General features: G+C 41.7%; 3 protein-coding genes and 2 long non-coding RNA genes across 9 annotated transcripts; 3 read left to right on the top strand and 2 right to left on the bottom strand.

The window, feature by feature from the left end:
* Positions 1 to 1,281: 1,281 nt before the first annotated feature.
* Positions 1,282 to 2,555, bottom strand: LOC107278135 (cytochrome c). Its single transcript, XM_015779779.3, has 2 exons — positions 2,097 to 2,555; positions 1,282 to 1,947 (listed from the first exon to the last, which is right to left on the bottom strand). The coding sequence occupies exons 1-2, from the start codon at positions 2,340 to 2,342 to the stop codon at positions 1,855 to 1,857; spliced, it is 339 nt and encodes a 112-aa protein (XP_015635265.1). The 5' UTR covers positions 2,343 to 2,555; the 3' UTR covers positions 1,282 to 1,854.
* A 1,640-nt stretch (positions 2,556 to 4,195) lies between these two features.
* Positions 4,196 to 6,377, top strand: LOC136356004 (uncharacterized). Its single transcript, XR_010740633.1, has 3 exons — positions 4,196 to 4,337; positions 4,716 to 4,781; positions 5,847 to 6,377. It is a non-coding gene; the product is annotated as an uncharacterized lncRNA (long non-coding RNA).
* Positions 6,378 to 9,216: 2,839 nt separating this feature from the next.
* On the bottom strand, positions 9,217 to 21,374 carry LOC107279831 (probable serine/threonine-protein kinase At1g09600). 4 transcript variants are annotated; one of them, XM_066309888.1, is made up of 9 exons: positions 21,219 to 21,374; positions 20,677 to 21,066; positions 20,015 to 20,299; positions 19,613 to 19,930; positions 18,730 to 18,957; positions 12,943 to 13,043; positions 12,739 to 12,820; positions 11,222 to 11,650; positions 9,217 to 9,840 (listed from the first exon to the last, which is right to left on the bottom strand). In XM_066309888.1, the coding sequence occupies exons 3-9, from the start codon at positions 20,207 to 20,209 to the stop codon at positions 9,628 to 9,630; spliced, it is 1,566 nt and encodes a 521-aa protein (XP_066165985.1). In that variant the 5' UTR covers positions 20,210 to 20,299; positions 20,677 to 21,066; positions 21,219 to 21,374; the 3' UTR covers positions 9,217 to 9,627. The 4 variants fall into 4 exon arrangements, with proteins under 4 accessions (XP_066165985.1, XP_066165983.1, XP_066165981.1 ...); XM_066309886.1 differs by adding an exon at positions 18,174 to 18,281 and having other exon boundaries at positions 20,677 to 21,243; XM_066309884.1 differs by having other exon boundaries at positions 12,943 to 13,070; positions 20,677 to 21,227.
* LOC107279833 (uncharacterized) lies at positions 14,666 to 17,923 on the top strand. Of its 2 annotated transcripts, none has more exons than XR_010740921.1 (5): positions 14,666 to 14,783; positions 14,862 to 14,972; positions 15,044 to 15,160; positions 16,188 to 16,256; positions 17,656 to 17,923. It is a non-coding gene; the product is annotated as an uncharacterized lncRNA (long non-coding RNA). The 2 variants fall into 2 exon arrangements; XR_010740922.1 differs by having other exon boundaries at positions 15,050 to 15,160; positions 17,656 to 17,899.
* A 401-nt stretch (positions 21,375 to 21,775) lies between the features above and the next one.
* LOC136355964 (pectinesterase inhibitor 28-like) lies at positions 21,776 to 22,586 on the top strand. Its single transcript, XM_066309284.1, has one exon. It carries the CDS (start codon positions 21,834 to 21,836, stop codon positions 22,410 to 22,412), a length of 579 nt encoding a protein of 192 aa, XP_066165381.1. The 5' UTR covers positions 21,776 to 21,833; the 3' UTR covers positions 22,413 to 22,586.
* Positions 22,587 to 24,573: the final 1,987 nt, after the last annotated feature.

Below are 24,573 nucleotides of genomic sequence, written 5' to 3'. Positions count from 1 at the left end.
GTTGTCTTATCGTCCGTAGTCCCGAAAGCATGCTGGGCTGGTATATGTCACCCTGCATTGAATGTAAGGCTTAATTGGGTCAATGCATTGCTTCTACCCTAAGCGAGCCATAGGGATCGAGCTCGAGGACAAGTGGTAGATGTGTGTTGATGGTTGTTAAGTGCAAACTTTAACCGTTAACTCCTGCATAAGGAATATAAAATATTGTATTAAAACTTAGTGATAGAGTCTATTACTAACCATTTCCACTATGTCAGGGTTACGGGTAAAGTATACCCTCTACCCTTCGATATGCGTCACATATCGATATGGCATGCCTACGCGTATATGGACGTTCTCTGCATACGTTAAGAAAATCCATCACGGATTTCACAGATGGAAGGAGTCCTACTCGAACATGATTGGGTCGTCAATGTATCGTGCAGGGTCCGATGTTTCTGAGTCCTACTTGAAAACCGCTTGACCTGCGATATAAAAGGGACCCCCTGGGAGGACCTAAGGGATCGAATCTGATAGCCAACACATCCACCGCAGTCTACGAAGTCGGAGCCTACAAGAGCCAAGTCACCGGGAGATCTAGTCAAACCAGCTCGATTACGATCTCGCCAGTACCATCGAGTTCCACTACTCCCTTTGTAATCTGTGATTTTCCATCATATAATCCCATATCAACTAGATTATGGCTATTACCTATCAAGGGGCCTAAACCAGTATAATCTCTGTTTTCTGTCTGCTTGATGTCGTATTACGTAGATTCTCGTACCAGCGTACCCCAATACCCTCTATATCCGGTCTACGGATATCCCCCGTCGACACACTAGTTTTAGTAAATATATGTACGAAAGTCATTCAGAGTTAGACTTTTTGGCTCATAAGCTGGCTTGTAAAGCTAAACAAATAGGACTTTAAAAATACGTAACAACATGTGAACTGTATATTATGAAAGTTTTTCTCACCGTGAATTTAAAAATATAAATTTTGTGTTGTTAAACTATGAGTTTATAAAAAATAGTGATTAAATTAAGACTAAAATGTCTTACTTATTAAAGCATAATTTAGAACGGGTATCAAATTTTCAGTGATAGCACCGACATCTTTTGTATTCCAAAGATATATCGGGTGAAATCTCCTTCGGGCTTCGGAGAAGATGAAAAGGACGACGTTTGGCAATCTCATCTTCTCTGGAACACTCATCCCAAACTTGTGGAGCGTAAGCTTGAAGCAGCATGGCAAGAGCATTAGGTGACAGAACGACTACACATAGTGCCAAAGACGAACAAGAAGAAGAACACATTTAAATGTACATATATGCTCGGAAACATCAAATGTTTCGTTCTCACATTTCTGATCCTGCATGCTTTGCATTGCTACTATTAATTAACTTGATCTCGATATGATATCCATGCATGCTTTTACAGTAGAAGAGGATAAATACGATGCTTCTTAATTTCAAATACGCACGCACGCATGGTTGGAACGATAATTAAACAGATGCATGCATGCATGCTTATTGAGATAGATGCTATATACTACTCCCTCCATATTTTAATATATCACGCCGTTGACTTTTTATCCAACGTTTGACCATTCGTCTTATTCAAAAAATTTATGTAATTATCATTTATTTTATTATAACTTGATTCGTCATCAAATGTTCTTTAAGCATGACATAAATATTTTCATATTTGCAAAAAAAAATTGAATAAAACGAATGGTCAAACGTTGGTCGAAAAATCAACGGTGTCATACATTAAAATACGGAAGGAGTATAACATAGGGGTACACAAACATAATGATACGATATATATATATATATTTTGCAGCAAGCAGATGATGGATAGATGGATGGATGGGTTAGGCGGTAGATTCCTTGAGGTAGGCGATGAGGTCGGTGCGCTCCTGCGGCTTCTTCAGGCCGGGGAACACCATCTTGGTGCCCGGAATGTACTGCAAAGCCAGCCTCAGCCGTTATTAATTATTAGCAAATTGCGTACGTACTCGATCTTGGTGTTGATGATTGAGGAATTATACATATACAACAACAATTAATTAAATTAGCTAGAGTAAATAAAAGAGAAATAATTAATATAATTGACCTTCTTAGGGTTGAGCAGGTAGTCGTAGAGGGTGCCTTCCTCCCAGACGACGGCCATGTTCTTGTTGGCGGTGGAGTAGGCGTAGCCGGGGGTGGTGCCGGACTGGCGGCCGAAGAGGCCATGAAGGTTGGGACCCTGCTTGTGCGCGCCCCCGCGCTCCACCGTGTGGCACTGCGCGCACTTGGTCCGGAAGATCTTCTTGCCGCTCGCCGCGTTTCCAACGGGGGCCACGCCGAAAGAAGCCATCTAGCTAGCTCGTCGATCTCTCTCTCTCTCTCTCTCCTTCTCTCCAGCTACCTCTTTAATTATTTTGCTGGCTATTCGTCTCTTGTTCGATCTCCCTCCGCTGTGCTCTCCAGCGATCGATGGCCCCCCCCCCCCCCCCCCCCCCGGTTAGATCGATGGTCGTACGACAAGAGCGGATGCAACGACCAACACCAGCCATATATATCCATCACCCATGCATATGTTTTAGTTAGTTTCCTAGCTAAAAATCGATCGATAACAGTTACTCCTAGCTAGTCCAGGAGATCCGCTTATTCAACTCCGCTCCTTTTACTCCTAGGGTGCATTTGGTTGCTCGTATCCCCTTAGTCTTGCCCATCTCTCTCATCCAGGCTGAGCTTGACCTGGTTGAGAGGATACACATGCAGTTGTTTGGTTGTTTGCATTAGGCTAGCCATATATCTCTTTTTAATTACTCATACAAGAGATACGGTTTGAAAGATAATTTGTTTGGTTGGTTTACGGTTTGGAAGAGAATTTGTTTGGTTGGTTGCATGGACGATAGGGATAGGTATCTCTTTTTTTAAAGGGTGAGATTATCACATAGAACTTGGGGACTGCGGTGAGCTAAAATTTAACTCAAGAAGAGTGTAAGGCTCCCATCGAATGGCCTAAACAGCCAAAGAAAAAGCCAAATTTTAAGCTTTCAACGTAGTTTCTTTTACAGTATTGACTTTTAAGTCACACATATATAAAAGTTTTACCTACAAATTCATTTTTATTCTCTAATAAGCCGTTTTGGCTTATCAGGAAAAAAGCCAAACGATGGGGGCCTAAATTTCTAAGTACTAAACATTTGATTTTATCTTCTATATTAATTATTGATATTGAAGTTCGTGGCAACGATTATTTTAAGAATCGTCAAATGAGCAGGATATATACACCAGCACATCTGTACGGCAATATAAAATAAGTGAAATAATTAGCAATGCATACAGTAAACATCATTATTCCCACATTTCATGGTCACGGTTTGCCAGTCGGTGAAAAAGAAAAAAAAACAGAAAAAAAAACGGAGAGGAGAGGAGCGGAGCTTCGTTGATGTCGCTAGGCCTGCCGCTCCGCCGAAGCCTTGACCTGCCGTTCGCCGTCGTGTGCGCGCTGCTGTTCGCAGCTATCAGAGCAACAAGATCCGGTGGCCATGAGCCCGAGGCTGCCGGATCTGGCGACGTCCAGCTCGTGGCCGCCGGATCCATTGGTATTTTGGCTGATCTACTCTATAATTGAACATCATATCACACATCCAACGGTGTAAAATCATCTGATGAGTTAGATCGGACGTCCCAGATGCGCGCGTGTCGCTCCTCCTCCTCTCCCGCACCCCCTGTCTCTCTCTGCCGCAATCGACGCCGCATCGGCTCGACCGCGCATCCTCTCCCGCATCTCCCCGCATCCCTCCCCTCCGCGTCAGGATCGAGCAGACGTCTCCAGATCCCTCCGCATCCGTGCCCTCTCCCGCATGCACGCATCTCTCTCCGACTCCCCCGCACCTCCCTCCCGTACCGCATCCGCGCCTCTCTCTCCCCTCCCGCTCCGTCGTCAAGTGCGCCGCCGCCGCCACCGAGGCCTTCAATCCTCCATCATCAAGGGCGCCGGTTCGCCATGCTCTCCATCGCCCCGACACAGGACGCCCTCATCTCTCCCCTGCCATCGCGCCGTCGCCGATTCACCTCCGCCAGGTCGCCGCCTATCCCCAGCAGCCGCCAGTCCACGCTCGCCCTCGCCGTCGCACAGATCGGCACCGCCGCCGACCCGATGCTCGCCCTCGCGCATTCATCGCCACCCCATCTGGCCCCTCTGCCCATCGCGCCAACTCGCCCTAGCGCCGTCTCGCCGACCGCTCTCCATCGGGACTTCATCAAATCGCCGCCGCGCCGCCTGACCACTATTCCCGCAAGTCTCTGTAGCGCGCTCGGTCCTCTTCGGGCCCAGACGTCCGGTGTCTAGAGCTCTACGGCAAGTTTGATTCTTCTCCATCCCAGTTCATTATTTTTCTTGTGCCTATTTGATTTTGACTACGATACAAGAGCAAACTATTAGATGTTAGCGAGCCTGATCTACCTCTGTTAGTCCACCAGCTAATTTGCGTTCCCTTCCAGATTTCGTAGGGATATGCCTCACAACAATTTGGTTACGGTAAAATAATTTGATCCTATTGTTGTGCTTTCAACCATACCATTACGGTTTCAACCTTATGATTGATCCAAGGCTAACCATTTGGAAGCATCGAATCATATATTATTATTATTTTTGGATGGGTCCATGACCTTCTCTCAGTTTTTTTTCTTTTGCTGTTCTAACATCAGTTCTGATTGGCAAAATTGTTTTTTACAGAAGCTAGGAGGGGAGAAAAGGAGGTGCTGGGACTGATGGAAGGGGAGCTGTTCAGGTGCTTGCTCGGTAATAGTTGGGTTTTTTTATGCTCTATAAGTACAAGATATTTCTTTTTTTATTTGAATGGAAACATTCTGCCTGGGTATCCACTTTATTAGGTCCATTTCCTGATTTCTGTTGGTTATTTAGGTAATCATTTTCTCAATAAAAATAGTTTTTCTAATGATTTTGAGGTTTTCCATTCGCGAGTTGTAAAATGTAGCTGCTGCAATAAGATAAAAATCAACAAGTTGCTTGATTTTAAATGGTTTCAATCCAGCATGTATTTATTTATCCAGCATGTTGCATTTTTCCCCTAACCTATCAGGTCCTGTCATAGAAGAGATGTAGAAATTTAGAGAGTATATGAGTTGTATATATACTTTTTCTTTAAATTCTTTTTTTGATTTGTATATAAATAGAATATATGAGTTGAGTCATTATTATAGGCGAACTATTTTCTTGGTTGGTATGAAATGCACTTCCTATTTTTGGGAGGCTGTCTAGATTCGTAGTACTGGATAATGTCACATCCTGTACTAGGTAGCTACATTTTGGGACGGAGGAAGTATATGGTTTGCATGGCACAATAAGTTTGTGCAATGCACATGCTTCTTTACGTCTTATAAATTTACCAGATTATTTGTCCCTGGAGAGCAGGCTTGATTTATGATTTTGTATTTTTATTTATTCCAATGAATTATTTATCTAAATGATCATCTCTATGGACTACTGCCTATGATGGTAGACTCGTGCCCTCATGACCAAGAATTATTTGTATCTCTTTAGGTTATCTTTATATATCTATGCAACACTGAGCTTTTTTAGCTGATCTTATGAAAAGATGAAAACCATAAAAAAGCTCTGCCCTTCCATCTCTTAGATAGAGACCAGTCAATTTGGAACTTTCAGGACTGCTTGGTACAAAGAAGATTATTTAGGAAGTTCATGCTTTTTATATTACAATTTTGTATGAAGTTGTGCTTGAACAGCTGGTTAATAAATCCTTCATGGTTTCTTTGCTAACCATCTTTACCTAATACATATTTGTCCTGATCTTTTGTTGCTTTGGTTGTATTATTGTATTTTCAGGTCATCTGGTGAAGATCAAGATACCATCCATGTGCTGGATAGGTCTCAGATAGGTGGGCATCAAGTTCAGCTTTCATGGAGCCTACTCCTCATCAGAACAAGCAGGTTCATGTACAGAGTTACTCCCTCCGTCCCATAATATAAGGGATTTTGAGTTTTTGCTTGCAACGTTTGACCACTTGTCTTATTCAAATTTTTTTTGAAATTATTAATTATTTTATTTGTGACTTACTTTATTATCTATAGTACTTTAAGCACAACTTTTCGTTTTTTATATTTGCAAAAAAAATTTGAATAAGACGAGTGGTCAAACGTTGCAAGCAAAAACTAAAAATCCCTTATATTGTGGGACGGAGGGAGTAATTGCTTGGCCGTTGATGCCTGAAGTAGGGTCAATTGAGCTGAGGTTTGCTAGCTGTCCTCGCTCGTTGTCCTTCAACCTTTTAATTGATTTTTATAGCACAAAATATGCTTCCAAAGTGAATTTTTAAGTAAAAGAATAAAATCAGATCATTTTGGATGTGTCTGAAATCTGAATTTACGGCTGAAAACAAGCTCTTAATGATTCTCTGAACTTGAACATGTCCCTGAAACTGAATAAAATTTACGTAAATAATATTGAGGACAAATTTATCAGGTGTATACAATTTGATTGCTCTATTTAGAGATTTGTGCCATTTCAGCACCCTGCCTGTATATCTCTAAAATCTGGCTACTACATTATTGCAGAGACAAATTAGTAATAATCTGATATAAAGTAAGAGGACAAACCAGAACAAATTGTCTTTCACAGATATCTTTTATGCACATAAAAAGAAAAGGGTTTGTCAAATTAACTCCTTTTTGCTACAGGTTCCAGTATTGTCTATTAAATCTAATGTGCTTCTAATTAATCCTATATACACAATATGCTAAATTTTCAGTATTTTAAGCACTGTGCTACCATTTGCAGAAAAATAATTGGTTAATAAACTAACAGTACACTGCTATTACCAGCTGTTCTGGTAAGTGGTAATTAGTTGGGTGTTGTAAGTATGCAGGTAGAAAGTGATAATAGTAAAGTGTGCCAATCAAAGAGCTGTTGTGGGTTCCCAGTGACAAAAAAGATGAGTCTTTAGAAGGACTTCTAGAGCAAAGTGTTACAGCAAGGTTTGTTGAAAATTTAGGAGTTTGGCACAAGAATGGAAGAAGACGGAACATATCTACTATGGTCTATGCGAGATTATGCAATGCAATACAAGAAGGGGAGAAGATGGGAACTCTGAATTATCGAAGTCACCAACAATAACTTTTGATGAAGTAGTACAACAAGGTTTTAGGCATATGCTGCACTTTCTTTTCTGCTCCAATGCGATGGTGACGGAAGAATCATAGTTGTAAGCAAAATTTAGTGGACAATATGAATATGCATATCTGAAATTTGTGATTCTTTTTTGTATAGATAGTCTTTTTGAAGGAGCTATAACCTTGCTCTGCATCTTACTCTGCCACTGAGACCGCTAACCATCTTGTTTGGAGATAACACTTAATGTATACTATGATTTTAGTCTGTTGTGCAGTATAGATGCATGTTACATTTTTTTTAAAATCACAAACCATATTTCACTTAAAATGCTTGATCTGGATGGAATATTTACAACCCACCGACCATGTGTTTGTAAAAGCTCTTTAATATATTTTTAATTTATTTTTCATTAGTAATTCCCTTTTTTCAGCAAATGTGAGCATTTCAGTAGATTATTAAGACTATATAAGAAGATATCGGTGATTAAAATAAACCTCATTATCATCATATCATTTTTATGTACGTTCAGTATTTTTTTATCATTTGTGGTTGTCTCATAAAATAACTTATAGTGGAGAACCTTCTATGCCAATTTGTGAGAATTTGATTGTCATGTGCACCCACACATATGTCATGTTATACCTGTATCGTCATTACTAATATCACCGTAGCGTTAGCACGGGCACATTACTAGTAAATGAAGGGAAGAGAAGCAGCCACGATGGGGAATCTGTGACCAGCGAGGAGGAATCCGGCGGCTGGCGAGGTTGGAGGCGGTGGCGCAGAGAGGGGCAGTCGACGAAACCTCCATCGAGCTCCTTCACGCCTCTCTCTGCCTCTCTTTGTTGGATATGGTGGCAGCGTCCTCCGTCGAGCCTCCCTCCGTTGGATCCAATGGCGAGTGGCGACGTGCTCGAGGCCGCCGGTTCCAGCCCGTGAAGTAGAGACGGAGATGGAGGCTGTGGAGAAGTCGGTGAGGGTTGAGGACCTCGATGGTGGGCGGCGACGACGATGGAGACGAGGGCGAAGAGCGGCGAGGAGCAATCGGATGGGCAATAGAAACAAATGAGAGATGGGGGGTGAGCGGATCGACCGACCCCTACGCGTTGCCTGCACCCGCTCGGGCGCGCCTGCATCCGCTCGTCCCCACGCGTTGCACGAGTTGAGCCTGGACAAGGAGCTACGAAGGAATCGGGCGTTCCCCCTCAGCCTGGCTGGGAAGCAGATTTTGCATCAGCACAGCCTGGTTCGCGCGTGCAAACAGGCAACCAAACGGCAAACGCATGCACCACATCTCGCTGGATGCGAGCCACCCTATGTGAGGGCAACCAAACACACCCTTAGAGCAGGTTCAATGATAGAAACAATACTTCTCTCCCTTAGAACAGGTTCAATGATAGAAACAAATACTTCTCTCGTTCCATTTTAAACGTAGCTATGAGTTTTTTTATCCAATTTTGATCGTACGTATTATTTAAAATTTTTTATGATTAGTATTTTTATTGTTATTCGATGATAAAACATTAATAGTACTTTATGTGTGATTTATGTTTTATTTAATTTTTTTTAAAAAAATTTAAATAAGATAGATGATTAAAACTAGACACGGATCGACAATAAAGGACATACTTAAAAGAGTATAAGATTATTTAAAAACCACTTCCCCCGTCCCAAAATATAAGCATTTTTAGCTATGAATTTGGACACAGGTAGTATATCTTTACAACAGTTGTACTTAGCCAATATAAGATTATTTAAAAACTATGTCATTATCACAACAGTTGAGACGATAAAAGCTCTAACCATTAACTAAAAGAATATTTATTTTATTAACTTTTTTTTCTATTTTTCACCCTCATGTAACCATGTTTCCATATAGAGTTTAAGAGTCGTTGTTAGGCCATTGTTACCGTAGCAATAACATTTTATCTCTCATATTTCTCTTTTCCATGTCAACAAATATTCATAATTAGCAACGCTAAGAAAGAACAATTGTACATGACCTTAACTTGTTGCCTTTTAATTTGCAGTAACTCGTGCAGTTTGAGTGGAACTGACTTAATTGTACACCTTGCAACGATCGCCTCGCCTGTAACAATTTTTCATATACTCTTTCATGTCTCTCATCTACATACAGACATACAGTGCAGTGTATCAAAACAGAACAAAAAAAACAACTTCCATCCGACAGAGTGTATATATCATTCCTTTCCTTTCCATTCCAGTTATATCTCTACATATATATCTGTTTCGTGCGTGTGGTTACAATTACATCATCTATCTGTACAGCCAGCAACGCTGTCGATCTCTTCTTCCGCTCTTTTGTTGGTTGGTGTTGCCCAAGTAACAAGTGAAGACGGACGGGCAACACAAAAAATGAACAATTCAATGCATGCCAACAATATATATATAGTAGCCAACCAAAAATCTCTGTCCATCATCAGGAATTCAGGGATGGACCAGAGGCAGCTCAGCTCCCTTGCATAACTAGATCAATCAGCGATCCGTCCGTAACGCCTGCGTGCCTCTTGCCTGGTTGTCCATGCGCGCCCTTCGTACCGCCTGCTGGATTTGACGCTCGTGTTCTTTGAGAATCTCCTCCATGTTACCTCCGTGAGGCATCAACGGCCCAGAGTAGTGGATCCTGTTCTTCTTACTGCCATTCACCTGATGATACGCCATACATGCCTCCACGTTCGCTCTCATGACCTAGAAATTCTCATATTAATCGGAGAAAAAGAAAAAGCAAAATTCATACAGAAATACAATTTAGAAATAGCTGAAATTCGGAATTAAAAAATAAGGAATATTAGAATATGAGACTAGAGTCCATATGAAAATATAATTTAGAAATAGTTGAAATTCGGAATTAAAAAATAAGAAATATTAGAAGAGGAGACTAGAGTCCATATAGAAATACAATTACGAAATAACTGAAATTCGGAATTAAAAATAAGGAATATTAAAAGACTAAAAGTAGAGTATAGAGTCTATATAGAAATACAATTAGGAAATAACTGAAATTCGGAATTAAAAATAAGGAATATTAAAAGACTAAAAGTAGAGTATAGACTCCATATAGAAATACAATTAGGAAATAACTGAAATTCGGAATTAAAAATAAGGAATATTAGAAGTAGAGTATAGAGTCCATATAGAAATACAATTAGGAAATAACTGAAATTCGGAATTAAAAATAAGAAATATTAGAAGTAGAGTATAGAGTCCATATAGAAATACATTTAAGAAAAAAAATGAAATTCGGAATTAAAAAAATAAGGAATATTATAAGTAGAGTATAGAGTCCATATAGGAATTTAAAACTAACTAAAATTTGGAATAAACATAATAAAATTAAAATTAGAGTTTAGAGTCCGTATAAAAAGACAATTTACAAATAACTAAAATTCGAAATTAAGAAAAACATGGGAAGTAAAAAGACAATTTACAAATAACTAAAATTCGAAATTAAGAAAAACATGGGAAGTAGAATTTAAAGTCAATACAGGAATACAATTTAGAAGTAACTAAAATTCGAAATTAAAAATTAAATAATATTGAAAGATAAGTTTAGAGTCCACATAGAAATACAATTAGAAATAATAAAAATTCAGAAATAAAAATAAATAATATTGGAAAAAAAGCATAGAGTCTATATAAAAATACAATTTACAGAAAATTCAGAATTTTTTTTAAAAAAATATTAAAAGACGAGTCTAGAGTCCATATAGGAATACATATAATTTACAAATAACTAAAATTTGATATTGAAAATAATTAATAACTAACACGTATATAAAATACAATATGAATATTACACATTAGTAGTTTTGTAAAGTTATTGCAAAATTTAAAATTATGTTGTCATTTTAATATATTTGAATAATATAATGAGAAAACATATATTCTATTATATGAGAGAAAATATAATGATGCTAGCCGCACAATCTGCGCGGGCCCCACGCTAGTTTTTATTAATGTATAGAGGCGGGTAATTACCCAATGAATGGTGAAATGCGGTCTTAATTTTCTCCTGTCCTTTTTTCGCACAAATGAAAAAGAAAGTTTATATAGTATATAGCTGACTCACCACAGTATGCTCCTTGTTAGCCGCCCCACCTTCCTTCCGATGGGAAGATGACGGTCTTTCTTGAAACTGGTGTGTCCATTCAGATCTACCGGAGGAATCAACAGCAGTTAATTGCCTGTACCTTGACCTAGATGGATGCTCTCTCAAATGTGGCCTCTTGGCACCATCCCCATGGTTAGATGACCGAGTAGCACCGCCTCGTGGCTCAGCAGCACAAGACAAGTTCGGCATCTGAGATGTGTAAAATCTTTGGGTCTTTTCATCAGTCTCATTCGATCGGCCCAGAGTAGACGATGAACGGCCAGCATGCAACAGAGGAACACGCTGAGCAATGCCATTTTCGCCGACTCTTGCTGGAGGATCAATTCTAAAGCCACGAATGCCGTCATCCATCCGAGTGCCTTTTCTATTTGCCTGTGCCCGTCGTTGCTGCACAACAGAAGCAAAAACTTGAGACTAACAACCTACAACAGAGAACGTGCAAAATAGATTGTTGCAACACCAGTTAGGCACTATACATCTAACATAATTTTTATTTTTTAGATGCCATTTTAGCAAGATTGTTTTGCTTTGCTGATTCTTGCTTTGGTTGGGGCAAACGTATGTCAAAAAAACTATGGCACACTAGCTCCTTGTTCTATGTTCATGGAGCTAAATCACCAACTTGGGCTAGATGTAGTTATGCACATAAATGAGGGGTTTACATATCATCAAACTCAGACTCAGCCGTTCAAATAGTGGATATGGCATATGCAATAACTTATGTGGATGAGAAGTTACATAATAAAACTGAAAAATACACCTGCTAGTTGCTACATCAATTTCTACAGAAGTTGCACTCTTGAATGAGAAAGCAATCATCCTCACGTTTATGGTGCCCAAACAAGCCCAGGCAAATGAGGTACATGGCATCCTAGAATACTGTGTTTCTGTGTTTCTTCACAAGGATACATAAAACAGTATCTTGCAAATGCAAACATAGGTCGTGGGTTCAATAGTATCAGAAGTATAGTGCTTTAGGAGCCTAGTTATCATAACCGGACCAACCAGAAAAACCAAAAGCCGGACTACCAGAGCCAGTCTGGTTTAACTTAAAGACCGGACATGCATGTGAACCACAAAAGTCCGGTTAGACAGGAAGGTTTCACAAAGAACCAGAGAAAACCATAGGTGGTTGGACCAGGTAAGGACTTTCGCTGGGAAAAGGAGAGGTGGGGAGTCAAACCCACCACCTCCCCCTATGCAGGCACTGCAGCTAAGGCCTGTTGGGTGACTTTGAAAGCAAGATATATTTAGTTAAGCCTTTTGAGTGAAGCAAGGCATACAAAACACAAAATTTATTATTTATTTTGAACCAGTGGTCAAACCGGCAGACAGACTCACCAGTTTGATCGCCGGTCCAGCTTTAAAAGTTATGCTTAGGAGTCAGGATTATAGATCTTACATATACTTCGCTAGGTTTATCATCAGCTTTGGATAAAACATCCAGATGTACATGTAATGAAATATCATGGTACCTGTAAATCTCCATTTCCAGACTGAGGTTGTTTCCTTCGTCTAGTTTCATTATTTTGTCCTTTCAATGCAATCATCCTTTTCCTGTCAGCAAGTCTTAGATTTAATCATGAAAGTTGATGCAGGAAAATGAGCATCGTACAATCATCTTTACAGATGCTAGAAAAACAAATCCCTGTTAATGAAAATCTTGCAGCGCAGATTACCTCCTGATTTCCTCATCTCGCAGCTTAGCATCATATTCCTTGCTCGGGGGATATTTTGGTAGACTTGATGGATCACAGGCATGTGGCTTTGTAGTGAAGAACTGATGATATGAGTAAAAATAAATGATCTGTCAAATCAGAAGACATGATTTGGAAGAAAATTTATGTATATGTTCGTTGAATTGATGGATTACAAGCATATGGTATCTTGGCTTTGTAGTGAAGCACTGATGACATGAAGACAAATAAGTGAGCTGAACCATATAATTTGATTAGTATATATTTTTTTTAAAAGAATGCATCAGAGCAAGAACTGATGTGTGGTTCCAGGCAGGAAATGTTGGCCGCAACGGCCAGTGACCATACAAATCACCAACATCTGTTTGGCATTGCTCCCAGCCTCCAAGCTGGTAATTTAGCTTTGTAGGGCTTCCACAAGGCAGTAGGGCTTCAGCTTACTGGACAAACTAAAACACAAGAGGCCTATCAAGCGCTGACTTCAAAATCTATACTCCTTTAAAAGAGAGTAATGGTGGTGGTGAGTGGTGAATCTACTGCCACCACCAAACTCCCCAAATTTTGATATGTGGGACCACTATCTATCCCCTCCAAATAGTTGTATAGGGCCAGAAGTACAAGTCAATCGAGTCCGCTTGAAACTTTTTACAGCTAAAATACAAAAATATGATAAATCTCTAAATAATTCTAAAATTAAGCTCTGAAATTCAAAATAGATGTGTCTTCTTTGCAATGTTCCAACGTGGTATTTTTAATTCCGTAACATATGGCCATTTTGCTAGTTTAGACAAAATATACCTTTAGTAGTTGTGTAACATACCCAAGCCTGTAAACCTGAGAACTAAATTTAATTTAAATGCATCATGTGGTTGTGGAGTGATTTTAATTGTTTTTGGATCTTAATCATCTCATCATATGCATCTTGATAGGCCTAGAGTCACAAAAACAATTAATCTGGTAATTATATGCATCCAAAACTTCCACAAAAATTCTCAAAAAAAAAACCTTGATATGTCAGAAATCAACCCACAAATTTTCAGAGTTTTTCAGTAAGGTTTGCTAACTTGTTGATCTCCTTTAATCTCTCCAAAATCCTGAAAAGAACTGCTTAGCAGATTCAAACTTGCTCTCTCTGTAAAATTTATTTCAAAACCTCTTTTTGAAGTTTGGTTTCAGCCAAAGTCTTCTACTAACTTTCTTCTAACACCCTGAGGAGTGGCACACCCTGGATCACTCTCTAACCCTTTCTTCTCTCCCTCCAAAAATCCAATCAGCTGCTAACTGCACTGTCAACTGCTGCTAACCAACACTGTCAATACATGTTCATCACTCCATCAAACCTAAACCAGAGACTTCTAACCCAATCCACTTCAGCACATTTACTCTCCACATCACCCCTGACCAAGAGGATATCTAGCCCAGATTTCTTGCTGCACAAAATCCACCTTGAATCCCCTCCAAAGATCCTTGGCAGGCAACCCTCTTTGACTTAGCCTCCAAGGCTATTTTCGAATTTCTTTCACTGACAGTGGGCCCCACACCCTCTGGGACCCACATGACAGCCTCCCACTCTCCCCTCACAGCATCCACCGTCCCCCATGCCCAATGGATGCCCAAGGAACACAATGAAAGCACCAGCCACCTCTCTCTCTCACTCCCCCACTCCACTCTTCCTTATATCCCAAGCCAAAGCACCAGAAGCAACAACACACTCCCCACATCGCGTTCCAAGTACAAGAAAACACACCCCACGCACAGAATGCCCAGAGCTCGGCCGTCTTACCCGGCTCCGGCGACTTAGCCGTTGTCGCCGTGCATCCCCGGTGAGTCCCTCTCTCTTCCCTCCTATGGAACGTGACCTACGCATTACACCGAGCTCACCCGTACCCCTTTTGCCCTAGGACCAATCTGTCGAGCACGTGGTGGGCGTCACCGTCCTCGCCGCCGGCCACCCGAACTGCCGACGCCGCTCCGGCCGCCGTTCCTCACCACCGAAGCAACACCAAGCTCCGGTGAGTTTCCGCCGGATTCCTCGTGCATGCACCCTCTGTGGCTCATCTCTAACACTCCCGTACTCTCGAAGTTGCAGTTCGCGCCTTGAGTCGACCCGGCGACGTTGACGCCGGAGTTTTGCCGTCGTTGGCCAACAACCACCACCTCCGCCGCTCCCTGGACCTCGCTGCCTCCGTTTCTCTGCTTGGTGAGCACCCTGGTACCATATGAGAGCACATGCACTAACCCTTTGCACTAACCAAGCCTCTGCATGCACATGCATGGGCATACCGAGACACACCGCCATTGTAGCTCATGTTCCATGGGCTACAGACCACCATTTCCCTCACCACCACCACTCACGGATGCGCAAGAACGTCCTCTACATTTTCTCTTTTGTGCTCGAACCGATTCGATCCACCGATCGCCGCCGGTGAGCCGTAGACCGAGCTCAGCCATGGCTGCTCCCGATGTGAGCTAGCTGGGGACTTCATTTCTTGAATTTGATCGACACTAGGGTCCAATCTGAAAACTGCCATGACTCATATTACTATAGCAGAACCTTGATGGAAATAAACAAAAGAATAGGGACTCTTAATAAAGTTTGCTGTCCAAGTGGCAGAAGAAGTGCGGGTTGATTCCCCCAACTTCCGAGGGCCTCTCTGCAAATCTCCTTTCACTGACCTGTGGACCCGGCTGGAATTCAATTTCGAAAATTGATTTCTATTTTGGTTTAAAACAGAGAATGAGCAGAACTTCTAAAATTTGTAGAAAATTCATTTTAACTTCAAAAATTGTGAAACCAGTTTTATTAGATCCATAAAGCTGTGAGCTATTTTAAAAAAATATAAAACTGGGTACTTTCTGTACAAACTTTTCCTTTATTTTTGTTTTGCCATAATGTTGCCTAGAACTTGTTAAATCCATAACAAATTGAATATAGCTATAAAAATTGTGAAACCACTTCTGTTAACTTTATAAAATCATGCTCTGTAACTTTGTAAAAGTAATTCCTTCACTTCTGTACAAAAATGTTGCTTAATAAAACTTAGCCCTTTTTAAACCTTTTTAATTGTAAAATGCATATCTCTGTAAATAAAAAGTGACAAAATAAAAATTCCTTCACCAGAGACCACCTAAGACCAGCACACACTCACTGCATAAGTTTCATGCATTTTCATGCATTTTGGTTTTTATGCATTTTTGTATTTATCGTATATGCGTATTTTGTATAGAGGAAGAGTACGTCGAAGAAGAAGAGGGTGAGTTTGTTGATGACCAGGTTCAGGAGTTTGCAGATGAAGGCAAGTTTGCCCCTCCTTTGATCACATTGATCTTAAGTTTTATTGGGGTAAATGATTCTATTGCAAACATGCATACGTTAGCTAGTATTACTTTTGGTAAAAATATATATATATAAATGTGGGAATGGTAGATATGACCTAATTGCTGCATAATCCACCTTGAAATATTGAATCCTTGCTGGTTGTAACCATAGAGTGCTTTTGAATACAATTATTGTGTTCTTTGGGATTATACTATGCTTATATTGCCGCTATATGCTTATATTCGGTTACCGCCTTGCAAATTACTCGTTTTGCTAAATGTTATATGTGAAAATGGTTATTTTGATGTTGCTGGATAGAAATTTAAATGTGTGAGTATCGTGAACTGAAAATGGAGATAACTTGTTTTTAGACTTGGGCGGCGAGTGGTGTACATATGGTGTAGTTGTACACCGATAGGGGGAGCGTTCGCCCGGGTCGATTAAGGACCCCACTCTATGTCACCAACTAATGAAAACAGTACAAACCACATGTGCTAAGTATGGGTTGGCCTCAACCTATTAAGTTGTTTAGAGTTTAGCCTTGCATCTTGGTAGGCCGAAGGGTATGGGTTACCGGGTTTTGGTAATTTATCGGAACTTCCTATGGTTTGTGATATGATGAAATTGATTAATGATATGTGGTATGTGATGATTTTAGCGGGTAGTCTATCCAATACAACGGTGTCGTGCCTCGTGAGGGATTCCGGGCTGGGTTCCTTACGGCGCTAGGTTAAAGCGTGGGCCCGCTACCTAGTGGCGCTACCTTGCTAGTAGCGTGGGTAAAACACACATCGTGCTGGTGCAAGGCTAGACAATAAACAATGTAACGGTTCCGTTATGACCTCTAGATCACACTCAATGTGTAGAGTGTGGTGATACCGACGGGTATCGAAAAAAACTAGAGCGATCCATATCATGTGGGCTTAAAAGTTGTACAAACTCTGCAGAGTCTAAAACTAATCGATTAGCCGTGCTCACGGTCATGAGCGGCATGGTGAAGTGTCATGAGTATAATTTGTGATTTTGATAAACTCTTGTGAACCTGGAAAATGGTTGGAATGTTTTGTTTGTGAACTTGGGTAAAGTTCGGTGAATGGTGATGAGATGATGGAGAGTGGTGATGATCTACCTTGAGGGGTAGATGTGTGTTATTTATTCATTCACATTACAAGTTTTACTTACTCTATACTATTGTTATAAAATTCCGTTGCGAAACATGTTATGAACTAAAATTGGCTTTTATGCAAATTAACCTATACACAGCTTATCCTTGAATATGGCCAACATGTAGTATGCTAGGATTGTTTCCGACTTGCCAGTACATTAATTTGATTAATGTACTGATTTCTTGCTTTCTTTTACTTGTTTATGCTTAGACCCCGCTGCAGGTAATGACTGTTTGGATGAGGAGTTTGATGCAGCTTGTGATGTTGCAGATTTCCAGGATGGTTCTAACTAGGGATTTACCCTAGTCGGTTTGCCTATGGGCTTTTGGGTAGCACGCTTACCGCATGAACCAATATTTATGGCTTGTCGCCAAGTACTACTTAGAACCTTATTAAGATTATTTATGCTTATTGCTTAGAACCACTTATTATTTGGATATCATGCTTGAGATGATTTATGTAAGACTATGTTGCATTCCTGGGCAACTAGTCCTACATGAGGATGGGTTTGAAATGGTTGAGATAACCGGGGAATATGCCTTTGTTGAGATCGAGTCTCTGGGGTACGCTTTTGGTCGCCACCATTGAGTGGTTGACGGGCGTATGACATAGATGACTGGTGTGGCTATTCTAATGGTTGTGTCTTCTATTTCATATCCGATGGCTTAGAGCCTATGTAGTGCACTCTTCAAGACATGTCGGGGTCTGCGATGAGGTTGGATGGTTACCGTATTTATTTGGGCTTTATTTGAGACCCCATCCATCCAGATATTTCGCGCTGACATGCCTTGGAGCGTTGCACCACCTAGGCTTTGGGACGTCCTCACAAGTTGTTCCTGAAAGGTACTGTTAGATCCTTTTCTTTATTTATTTCTCTTTTTCTTTTTTACTTTGTTTTATAAAGGGATAGCCTCAGCTTCTATTGCAAGCTATATAAGGTAGCAAAACAGGTACTGCTAGTCCTTCAATAAACATTTTCTTGTATTTGACCTAGAGAAAACAAAAGGTTGTCCCTAAGACAAAGCTAGCAATGTAAGTCCACACAACATGGACATCCGCACACAGACATACAGAGAAAAACCCACAGAAAATAGGGAAATATATGAAAAAAGAAGAAAAACCCACAGAAAATAGGGAAATATATGAAAAAAGAATCCCAACTTTGTATTTCCAGTGGCACAGAGAGGAAGCAAACCAAACTATGTGAAAGGAGAGCAGCCAGCTGGCAATCCTAACCAATAAGTGGCAGATAGCAGCAATGAAGAATAACAATGTAAAACTTACTTCACTTTCGAGGGCAGAAGCAGCAGTTCCTCTACTTGCAGGATCTACAGCAAGCAACTGATCCAAAAGCTCCAAAGCTGAAGACGAGAAGCCCTTGTATACATTGTTAACACATCTATGATACAGATGTTGTGGTTTAAAGACCGTAGCTCGTGAAAGTTTCAAACTAGCCCAAAATTCCTCTGATGGTGAACCACAAAGTTTAAATATCTTGTGCAATTGTTCAACCTGAAAGGTGTTGGAAAGCAAAAGTACTCAAAAATAGCTTCTGCTAGTGGTAAGAATATTATGAAGGGTCCTGTAACAAAAAAGAAGAATATGCAGGGATAAGGTTGAGCATATGATCGTGGCCACTGTGCTATAAAGATCAAAATATCTATATGTTGATTAATAACATACTGCAAGTTATGAACTACACAAAACCTGCCATCAATTCAAATGAAACAAGATTTGAAGAATAAAAAATGGACCCATGATTCTTAGTGAAAGACCAAGCAGAATGATCTAGCATTCACCAGTTAATTATCCAAGTATCTCAAAAATAAAAATAGCATGCAGACATAGGAATTTACTAACATAAGACAAAAGCGGTAACAGCCTCCACTCAACTAGATGCAATTCTCTGCAAACGCTTACTGTATGCGTCATGTTCTACATTTCTCGAAATTGAAGGTTTCCTAGCTCAAGTATCTGAACAAAGCTAAATTTGCAGTCAGCCATCTCCAAACTTTATGACCCAACCAAAGTTGTCACAAAAGGGCATTCTTCAGATTAAATAGTTGGTGTTCAGCTTTTATTTAGGTTTAAATTGGTCAAATATTATCAATAGACAATATAAAGACTGCGTATATGATATGGGCATTTATTCAGGGCCAAGCAATACCTCGGTTCGTCCAGGCATGATAGGCCTTCCAGACAACAACTCTGCAAGGATACAACCGGCACTCCAAAGATCAACGGCAGCACCATAATTGGTAGCACCAAGCAATAGCTCAGGAGGACGGTACCACAGTGTTACCACACGACTTGTCAAATGCTGCTTTTGATTTGGGTTAAAAAACGTAGCCAGACCAAAATCTGCTATTTTGAGGGTGCCATTGTTGTCAAGAAGAAGATTTGCACCCTTTATATCCCGATGTAATACCCCATGGCTATGGCAGTGGTCCAGTCCAGAAAGTAATTGTTGCATGTAACACTTTACCTGAAAGAAACAGCTTAAGTGGATAACATGAGGACTATGGAGATGGAACAGCATGCTCACAAGAACAAGTCTAGAGAAAAAAACCTGAGGCTCTGTGAATTTTATACCAGGTGTAGCTGCAAGTCCGGCAAGATCATGCTCCATGTATTCGAATACAAGATACAAGCTACTAGACATGTGTGAAGTCACTAATCCTTCAAGCTTCACAACATGCGGATGATCAAGTCTCCTCAAGACATGAATTTCCCGTGCCATGAACCGGACACTCTCAGGGTCCATATTGGCAAACCGCACTTTCTTAAGCGCAACAACTTTGCCGTTCTCTAGATCGTGGGCTTTATACACGCTACTGTAGGTACCTTCACCTATCTGAATAAATAAAAGGGAAGTGTAGCAGCATATAATCCATAGTTTAGAAAGGAAGCACATAGATAGATAATATGGAATTGAACAGTCATATCAATGCAATTATGTAGTTTGTACAGCAATTATCAATTAGGAGTACCTCCTAGCATGGCAATTCGATATCTCTATTGCACAGAGTAAACACTTATAATAAAGAATAGAAAGATTTTGCCGGTGGTCCGGTACGACATGTTGGTATCAACTAAAAAGATTAGAGTCTTGAAAAACTATCAAACTACTAGTAGAAGAAAAGCTAGCACCAAAAGTGTAAAGGAAGGAAGAAAGAATAACAGAGAGCAAGAAAGGAAAAAAAACAAAGAAAGCGTAGAGAAAGAAACAACCTTGTGCAGCTTGTGAAAAGAGTCAGATTTCCGTGGCAGCCAGCCTCGGACAGCCTCGGTGGCCACCTGTGTGAGCCAACGGGGCCAGCCAGCGGCAACATGCTCCCAATCCACCCCATTAGGAACATGGGCCACGAGGCTGAGTTTTGGTTTTGGCTCAGGCGCGGCATTGGCATCAACACCAGGTGCCTCCTCCTTATCAGTCACTATTAGTACTTGATCAGGTAATGCCAATGGTGTTGCCGCTGTGGAATCAGCGGCCTCCTCTGGCTCCTCCTCCTCCTGGCCCTTGGTTGAATCGTAGGTGGCGAGGTGCCTGAGTGAATCGGAATGATTGGAGGTGGAGGACGGGGGGCGGGCAGATTTGTGCAGGTTGGCGCCATGGAATTGCTTGGAGCCGACACAGCCCATGGGATGAGATGGAATCGGATCAGGGGCAACAGCCAACAGGGGGGGAGAAGAACTCAAAGCCCGGCCGGAATCAGTTGCAGTTGCGGTTGCAGCTGCAGCAAACAAGGAAATTAAATGGGATCTTATCTTACTTGCGCACGGAGACGGACGGACGGACTAGATAGATGACATCCACAAGGGCCAAGTAACGAAGAAGCAGATCGCGCGCGATCTCCTCCCTCTCCGGCTCCGGCGGCGACCTCTGCTGATCGGAGCGGATCCGACACTTGCTGTTGGTCGTGGTAGTCAATCAGTCAGTCCATTCCATTCCATTGTTGAGCGAGACGATGATGATGAACAGGACAGATAGCCCAGCCCAGCCCAGCCACCACACCTCCACTCCACAAGAAGGGATGGGCCAAGGCGCTAAGCTAGCTGGCCCAAATTGTTCTTAGGTCTGGGAGGCCCATGCATGCGAGCGAATATCCATACCACATGTCACGTGAACCAACATTTCAGAATCGATCACAAATCCATCCATCGTGCATTTGTCGAGTGCATATGCATGTGAGTGTGACAAACCTCCAGCCTCCAGGTCCACGACGTCGTACAGGGGATCGAGCTTGCTATATATATATATATATATATATATATATATATATATATATATATATATATATATATATATATATATATATATATATCCATCCAGAAAGACTACATAACCTTCATACAGTGTATATTAGCTAGGGCCAGCCAGTTCATCAATGGCGCCCGCCGGTTGTTGTCTCCTCTTAGTACTACTTATCGCCGCCGGCGGCCGCGCCGCTGCCAACTCGGCAGCAGCAGTTGCTACTACTAACAATAAGCCCCAGCAGCTTGTGCAGTCCACCTGTAACTCCACAACCTACTACGATGTCTGCGTCGCCGCTCTCGCCGCCGACCCCTCCATCTCCACCGCCGCCGATGTCCGCGGCCTATGCGCCATCGCCGTCTCTGCCGCCGCCACCAACGCCTCAGCCGCCGGAGCCTCGTTACTCGCCAGCGCGGCTGCTTACCAATCTCAGCCTCAGGCGCCGCTGCTCCGCGCGTGCGCCGCCAGGTACGCCGACGCGCGACAGGCTCTCATCTCCGCGCAGGAGGCCATCAAGGAGGAGGCCTACGACTATGCCTTCGTGCACGTCAGCGCCGCCGCCCAGTACCCAACCATGTGCCGGGCGCTGTTCCGACGAGCGTCGTCCCAGCAGCGCGCGTACCCGTCCGACCTGGCCAAGCGAGAGGAGGGTCTGCGCCGCCTCTGCACCGTCGTCCTCGACATCATCTCCCTCCTCTTGCTGTCATACTAGCTAATAGCCTATCCACCCACTAGCTAATATATATATCCACTCCAAACTAGCTATGTATCAATCGACCGACTTGATCACACTAGGCATTATATATGTATCTTTATGCTCGTTGCAATTAATTATTTTACCGATTTGCTAAATGCCGGTCGATGAAAATTTGGGGATGAAATTTTATATATGTATCTTTTTTTTCAAAAAAAAAGGTCATTACAAATCATGTAAAACATGTCATTCTAATTTGATTGACATTCCACCACTTATCCATTCGATGAATTTTTGGACCAATTTGCCATTTTCTTTCTTCATATCCCTTCGTCCTCCCCCTCTCTCCCATTTCTGATGAACTATATGGCCACGGTGGCCACCTCCTCCACCTCTGCCCCGCGCCGGCCACCGCCGGCCTCAGCAGTGCAAGCGTGCCACTGCTATCCCCAACGCGCTAGATCTGATTCGTTGTCCCATCGCCGTATGGAGCTGTTGCCGCCATCTTCCTGCATGCGTCGCGGGAGAGGCCGGGGGTGTGGAGGTCAACATTTTCCAGATCGTTGCTAGAGTGCACAACAAATTAAGAATGACCGTACGTGAACTTAGGGCCAGGATGGCTACGGGCGTGCATCGATCCACCTTCCTGTACGTCCAGGACCAGGCCAACGCAAGTTGATCGACAAGCCAGGTTGCGTCTGTGCTCGCTCGCGCGGCCATGCATATGGCCTCTCCCTCCCTGATCCAATAGGAGTTTGCGTGATCGTGTCGTAGGAAAGGGAAGAGGCCAGCGCAAGGGTAGAGGCCCGGAGGCCCGTGTGTGCAGTGTCATACTACCTCCATTTTTTTTATGTATAACGCCGTTGACTTTTTATTCAATGTTTAACCATTCGTCTTATTTAAAAAATTTATGTAATTATTATTTATTTTATTGTGACTTGATTCATCATCAAATATTCTTTAAGCATGACATAAATATTTTTATATTTATACAAAAATTTTAAATAAAATAAATGGTCAAACGTTTGGTTAAAAAGTCAACGGTGTCATATATTAAAATATGGAGGTAATATATCCAATGCTGCTGCCAGCGTCACGAACTCGTTGGGTCTACCCGTCGTGGAAAAAGAGGTAGGGACAAAAGAAGAGAGGATGGACGACAGAATGGCATTTTGGTAAAAGAAAATCTAAAAAATACATTGAGGGGGTAATTAGTTGCACAATTGGATATCACTTCAATTGTAATAGTATGTTCGTAAATACATGAATTATAATATTTTTTAAAAAAAAGAGCAAATGTATATATAATCAATAGCATGAATTATATATATATTAATCCTAAATAATTGCAGTTCGGTTGATATGCATGCACGCTGATTATCGATAGGAGTATAAAATAATCCTACTATCTATGCATGTGATCGATGATGATGCATATAGCTGCTGTGTACGCGCATGTGTGCATATGCATACCGACAGAAAATGCTTCGACTTACGACGGATCGGTTTTATGATGATGGAGAAAAAAGGGCAGTCACGGACTCAAGTGTGTTGGTTGGATCTTGGACGCGCGCTCTCGTCCCATCGTCTTCTACTGTTTGGAAGCGAATCCCACCGGCCAATTAGTCTTCAGTTAACACACTTACTATACGTAATTACATTCCGCTCACTAAACCAGATGAAATCATTGCACACATTCTACAAGGTTACATCGTAGTATATTACGGTGGCGGAAAGCCGGAAATGCCATCGGCACTTCTAAGCTGTTAGATCTAATTAATTCCATGTTCGTTAAGTTTTTCCCCGATGTTGGATGAATATTTGTTTGGCCCATCTAAGCCTATCGCAGCACTAGGTGAAGCGTCGTGTGTCCCATATCTCTGCCGCCGTACGAGTAGGGCTGGCGCTGGCTCTCTTTCTACCCATATCAATTCGGAAAAGGTACATAGAAGATCCCTCATCTTATTATAAGATTACAAAATCGTCCCACAACCACAAAATCAGATATATATCATCCATTATCTTATAAAATCGATCACTTTGGGTCCTTAGACGATTTTGACTCCGGTTTTGTCCGACGTGGCAGTTGAGTCAGCGTGGGCCCCACATGTCAGCCTCTTATTCCCTTCCCTCTCCACCTCTCTTCTCCCATTTCCACGGGCGGCAGTGACAGAGAGCA

The sequence above is a fragment of the Oryza sativa genome, chromosome 4, assembly GCF_034140825.1.
Source record: "Oryza sativa Japonica Group chromosome 4, ASM3414082v1".
In the NCBI taxonomy this organism is placed as follows: domain Eukaryota; kingdom Viridiplantae; phylum Streptophyta; class Magnoliopsida; order Poales; family Poaceae; genus Oryza; species Oryza sativa.
This window is presented reverse-complemented; position numbering and strand designations above follow the sequence as displayed.